At 41.4% G+C, this 5,688-nt stretch overlaps 1 protein-coding gene across 1 annotated transcript in view; it reads right to left on the bottom strand.

Annotated features, from left to right (window-relative positions):
* Positions 1-1,265: 1,265 nt before the first annotated feature.
* Positions 1,266-5,688, bottom strand: part of gapdhs (glyceraldehyde-3-phosphate dehydrogenase, spermatogenic) — an 11,508-nt gene continuing 7,085 nt past the window's right edge. Inside the window, exons 3-11 of the mRNA XM_005743273.1 lie at positions 4,931-5,027; positions 3,924-4,030; positions 2,997-3,087; positions 2,791-2,909; positions 2,592-2,673; positions 2,330-2,481; positions 2,035-2,197; positions 1,845-1,942; positions 1,266-1,750 (exon numbers count right to left, since the gene is read on the bottom strand). Coding sequence (XP_005743330.1) covers positions 1,681-1,750; positions 1,845-1,942; positions 2,035-2,197; positions 2,330-2,481; positions 2,592-2,673; positions 2,791-2,909; positions 2,997-3,087; positions 3,924-4,030; positions 4,931-5,027 — 979 coding nt within the window. The 3' untranslated portion in view covers positions 1,266-1,680. The remainder of the gene's footprint in view (positions 1,751-1,844; positions 1,943-2,034; positions 2,198-2,329; positions 2,482-2,591; positions 2,674-2,790; positions 2,910-2,996; positions 3,088-3,923; positions 4,031-4,930; positions 5,028-5,688) is intronic.

Here is a 5,688-nt window from a genome sequence, read left to right as displayed (position 1 = left end):
TTCAATGATAAAAAGACAGAGGTGATGGTTTTTGGTAGCCCCACTGAGACCCCCAATGTGTATGTAGATTCCCTGGCCCAGTATGTTAAGCCAACTGTCACAAACCTAGGGGTCAAAGTGGACTGTGATCTGAAGTTTAATAATCAAATTAAGGCAGTGGTAAAATCTAGCTTCTTTCACCTCAGGCAGCTGGCAAAAATAAAGCCAATTCTTTCACGGCAGCACTTTGAGACAGTGATCCACGCCTTTGTTACCACTCGGCTGGATTACTGTAATGCACTTTATATTGGGGTCAGCGCATCATATATTAGTCATCTACAGAGGGTGCAAAATGCCGCAGCTCGTCTTTTAACTGGCACTCAAAAGTTTGAGCACATTTCCCCTGTTTTAGCTTCACTTCAGTGGCTGCCCATTTCTTTTGGGATTCATTTTAAAATTCTTTTATTTACTTTTAAAGCTCTCCATGGCCTAGCCCCATTGTATCTCTCTGAGCTGCTACAGCCTTATACACCCACCCCACTCTCTCAGGTCAGCTGATCAGCTGCTCCTGAATGTACCCAGGACTGGACGTAAACTTAGACGGGATCGTGCTTTTGCTGTAGCAGCTCAAAAACTGTGGAACGAGCTTCCTTTAGAGATTAGACTGGCCAGTTCTTTACTTGTTTTTAAGTCACTCTTGAAAACCCACCTCTTTACCCTGAATTTGACTCATGTGAGATGTTGGTTTTTATTTCAGTTGTTTTTAGGTGATTCTATGCTGTTTTATCTTGTTTTTGTTTTAATATAGGGCTGTTTTAATTTTATGTTTTATGTGTTTTATTTATTTATTTTGCTGTTTTCTGTTATTCTATTGTTTTAACTTATTTTCTGTACAACACTTTTTTCCTTTGCTGGGTATTTAAAAGTGTTTTATAAATAAAATTGGAAATTGGAAGATTATCCTGTGGATTAAAACACAGCTGGTTTTGCCAGAACTTTTGAATATGAAGTTGGAGTTCAAAGCAAATCACGATAATTTTCAGTGTGGATCTTTTGTCGAGTGCATCCACCATCCCTCCTCTGCATGTCCATACCCAAAGATCACAGTAACGGCTAATTTAAAATGCTGTCATGACCAGGAGTAGTGGCTATGTCATGGATCTTCTTGTTATCATTGTTACAGTAATTCTAGTAATTCTGTATATCACAGTGTTAATGGTTGTTATTACATATTTCAGTCAAACAAGTTGTGTTTTGGTTGATTGGAAGCATAAAACAGGACAACATGAGGTTTTTCAACTTTTATTTATCCTTCAGCAGAGTTGGAATAGTTCTGCCTCTCAGCTTCCTCCTTTTACTGGTGATAAAGCCTTTAAACACACCAACAGGGCGATGGATACAGTAGTTACCATAGTACTGAGTCATAATGACACATCTAAGGTGGCAGTGGGAGGTGGAGAGGGGCACACGGACACAAAAATTTCACCAAACAGTCGCCTTGGAATTATAAGAAGAATAAAACAAAACCAGAATAACTCATAAACACTCAAACACACTGCTGCTGCCTACATATACTGTAGTAGAGCTAATGGTTGTGATGCTATGACTATGGGTTGGGCTTGTGTGTAAAAGAGAAGGGTGGAAGTAAAGGATGAATTAGGGGTGGTCCCTTTGCTGATTTCCTTGGTGGACAGGAAGTGCCTACTCCTTGGAGTGCATGTACAGCAGCAGGTCGGCAACGCGGTTGCTGTAGCCGTACTCATTATCATACCTGGTTAGAGGAAAGGAAAATGAATTAGTTAGCATCTTTTCTTCAGACTTCCTGTTTTCTATGAGGGGCTGGACGGGACATGCTGAAAACTCACCAGGAAATGAGCTTGACAAAGTTGTCATTGAGGGAGATGCCAGCACCAGCATCAAAGATGGAGGAATGGGTATCACCGATGAAATCAGAGGACACCACCTGGCAAACACAAAGCACACCACGTGAGTGTAAAGTAAAGCAAATCACAGATCGATGATAACAATATTAAATCAGCTGTTTATATAGAATACCTGGTCCTCGGTGTAACCCAGCACTCCTTTCAAGGGTCCCTCGGCTGCCTTCTTGACGGCTTCCTTAATCTCAGCGTATGAAGCAGGCTTGGAGAGACGGCATGTCAGATCCACCACTGACACATCGGCCACTGGCACCCTGAATGCCATGCCTGTCAGCTTACTACAGAAAGAAGGAGGCAGAGGACAAAAAAGTGATTTCTGCACTTTTTATTAATCAGTCTTCATTTCTTCAACAACTGGCTAAAGTGTACACCATCTTAGGCAGCTGAAACTTTTGTATGTGTGTCTTTACCCATTGAGTTCAGGAATGACTTTGCCCACTGCCTTGGCAGCACCAGTGGAAGCTGGAATGATGTTTGCGTGGGCACCACGGCCGTCACGCCAGGCCTTGGCACTGGGACCATCCACTGTCTTCTGTGTGGCTGTGTATGCATGGACTGTTGTCTACAGATATCACATGACACATTATTAACCTTTAAGGCTTAAAAAAGAAGATCATAAATATTACATTTGCTTATCATACTCAGATACTGTATAGAATTACTCTTACTTACCATGAGGGCCTCCTCGATGCCAAAGCTATCGTGGATGACTTTGGCCAGGGGGGCCAGGCAGTTGGTGGTGCAGGAGGCATTACTATGAACAGAGCAACAGACACGATTAGTTATTTTACAATATACTAGTAGATATGATATTTAGGGTTTCTTTTGAGGTTCTAAAGCTAAATTTAGGTTAACAATTAAATTATGTTACCTGACAATAGTCATGGAGGAGGGGTCGTATTTGTCCTCATTAACTCCCATGACAAACATTGGAGCATCAGGTGAGGGGGCTGACACAACCACACGCTTTGCACCACCCTGGATGTGAGACTGTGATTGGGAGAGAGAGCGCAGGTTCGAAACATTTCCTGGAATGTCGTTGCGTTTGTCTGTGTTTGTCTGTGTTTTTGTACTTACAGAGGCCTTCTCAACACTGAGGAAAACTCCAGTGGACTCAACAACATATTTGGCTCCAGAGCTGCCCCAGGGGATTTCAGCTGGCTTCATACTAGAGTTATAGAAGAAACTGCATCAGTCCAGAATCACCTTAAATTTGGCAGGTCTCTGTACAACAGCTTCTTTTGCTTTTGCCTGGTTCACGTTACTGTATTTTATCCTAAAAAAAAACAAACAAACCTCGAAACAGGAGTATTACTACATACAGCTGGCTAATTGATTTTAAAAGTCTTTCTTTTCACATGCAAAATGCTAAATATGCGGCCCATCACATCCTAAAAACCTCATATTATCCCAACAAGGCTTATCGCTCTGAGACTCACTTGTGGTTCCTGGAGTTTCTAAAAGTAAAATGGGAGGCAGCGCCTTCAGCTCTAAAGGCCCTCTCCTATGGAACCAGCTCCAAGCTTGGATTTGGGACAGAGACACCCTCTCTATAAGATCAGACTTAAAACTTTCCTTTTTCAAAAGCTCATAACTAGGGCTGGGTCAGGTGACCCTCAATCATCCCTCAGTTGTTGCAGTCATTATAACCTCAAGCTGCTGGGGGGGACTTCCCATAGTGAACTGACCACTTCTTCTTCACTTCCCTTTTCTCACTCCCTGTTTCTTTATATGCCACAATTGCAGAGCAGCAACTTTTCTTGGAGCCATAGTCAGTGCTTTGTACCGCTCCTGTCTACACTCTTCCCCACTCTCATCACATGCCTGGTCAGAGAAGATTGCTGATGTTCTTCCTCTAATGTCACTGGATGTTTACTTTGAAAAATGAAGCAGCTTTATATAAAAAAAAAAAAAAAAAAAAAAAAAAAAAAAAAAACTGAACTGGAACATCTGCTCTCTGTAGCAGAACACAGCCACGGGCCAGTTAATGCTGTCGTTACTTACCACTGGAAGACAGAGATGGCTTGGCCATCGACGACAAGTTTGCCATTATCTGCAGACACTTCACCACGGTAACGGCCATGAGTGGAGTCGTACTTGAACATGTAAACCTAGAAGCAGGAGGGATGACAGTGATGACGTTAATATGGGGAGTGCTTCACAAGGAAGCAAACACGTTCTATACCCTCCTGGAATTTTCTGGGCAGTTTTCAGAGATTAAGTTTTCTATTAGCACCCAAACAACAGACGTCCATTCCTACATGACAACATGTCATGGATTTATACTACACAGCCTGAATAATTTAGATAACTTAGCAGTAGGGCTGTTTGATATAACGATATATATCGGATGACGATATAAAAACGTCTACCCTTTCATTTTACGCTATCGTTTGTTTCGTGGTGTCGTAAAATAAGCTGTTTACAGCAATATTTTTTTCATCGTTTTGATGGTCACTGTAGTGGCTATATTCATTTCTTAAAGTTCTCTCTTTCTCTTATATTTAATATAACCACACGGACAAGCGCCTGTTTTTACATGTTGTCGTTAGCAACAATGATGGTAAAACCATGGCGTGGCTCCGCTGTCCGCTTGTTTGTTTTCTACTAAACCATTCACAATAAAGCTCAAGATCCTTTTGAGACTTTTCAAAATAAACTGAATCACGTGAAAGAGTATGCAGAGAGTTTACGGATGAGAAGCAAAAAAAGAGCCGTCAGGTGCTAAAAAATAAACCTTAGACTAAACTTTGAAAGAAAACGGCGGCCGTTACAACTTCTGTCTAAAAATGTATAGTTTCATGCATCGATTAAAACACTCGCATCCAGGTAAAGGATGCCCAGCTGGAAAAACTTCACACAAGTCGAGTTGCCCGAGAGTCACAGAATTTACAGAAAATATTGCATTCTTGTGATTTATATCGTCGTCAGGACGATAAACGTCTTATATCGGGATATGAGATTTTTGTCATATTGCACAGCCCTACTTAGCAGGCAGTAGATTTACTCACCATGTACTGCAGGTCAATGAACGGGTCATTGATAGCCACAACCTTGATGCCCTTCTGAAGGCAAGCCCTCAGGACCAGGCGGCCAATGCGACCAAATCTGCAGAGACAGAGATGGAGAGATTAGGAATAGTTGCCATGGGAAAACAGTGGGAAACTTCCTCAGGATGTCACAGCACCCATGGGATCAGTCCATGTCCACTGCAGCAACACTTTACAGTTTTAATACGAGGAACTTTCACTACACTCTTATATGTCCACATCATGTCATGCTTTTTCAATTACTCAAAAATAGACAGCATGTGTCCCTCACTACAAGCACATCTGTGACTGTGATATTACAGAAATGTTACGGTGGATGAAATTATTTCTGAACAAAAAAACAATTCTCTTTTTTTTAGTCCTGAAAACTAGCCTCAAACTGTAACCACAATATAATATAATTTGAACGATGGCTAAAGGAAGAGGTGGCTCAATCATGGAGAGTGTTTACTTCAAATAATTTCAATTCAATATCACAGTAAACCTTTCAGCATCAAAACAGGCTTTACTGTGCAGTTATTACTTGTTAATAATGAATTTGTTATGGTCTTATGGTGCATTTGCCCTTTGGTTCCTCTTTAACACATCTTTACTAACCACCAATGCTTGCCCAGCCCCAGTTTTTGCTTTAATGATATCCTACTGTAACCACCAGAAGTCACTCTGTGTGTGTGTGTGTGTGTGTGTGTGTGTGTGTGTGTGTGTGTGTGTGTGTGTGT

This window comes from Pundamilia nyererei, unplaced genomic scaffold (genome assembly GCF_000239375.1).
Source record: "Pundamilia nyererei isolate P.nyererei 1_Seehausen unplaced genomic scaffold, PunNye1.0 scaffold00129, whole genome shotgun sequence".
Lineage (NCBI taxonomy): Eukaryota > Metazoa > Chordata > Actinopteri > Cichliformes > Cichlidae > Pundamilia > Pundamilia nyererei.
Note: the sequence above shows the minus strand (reverse complement) of the source record. Positions and strands in the feature narration are given on the sequence as shown.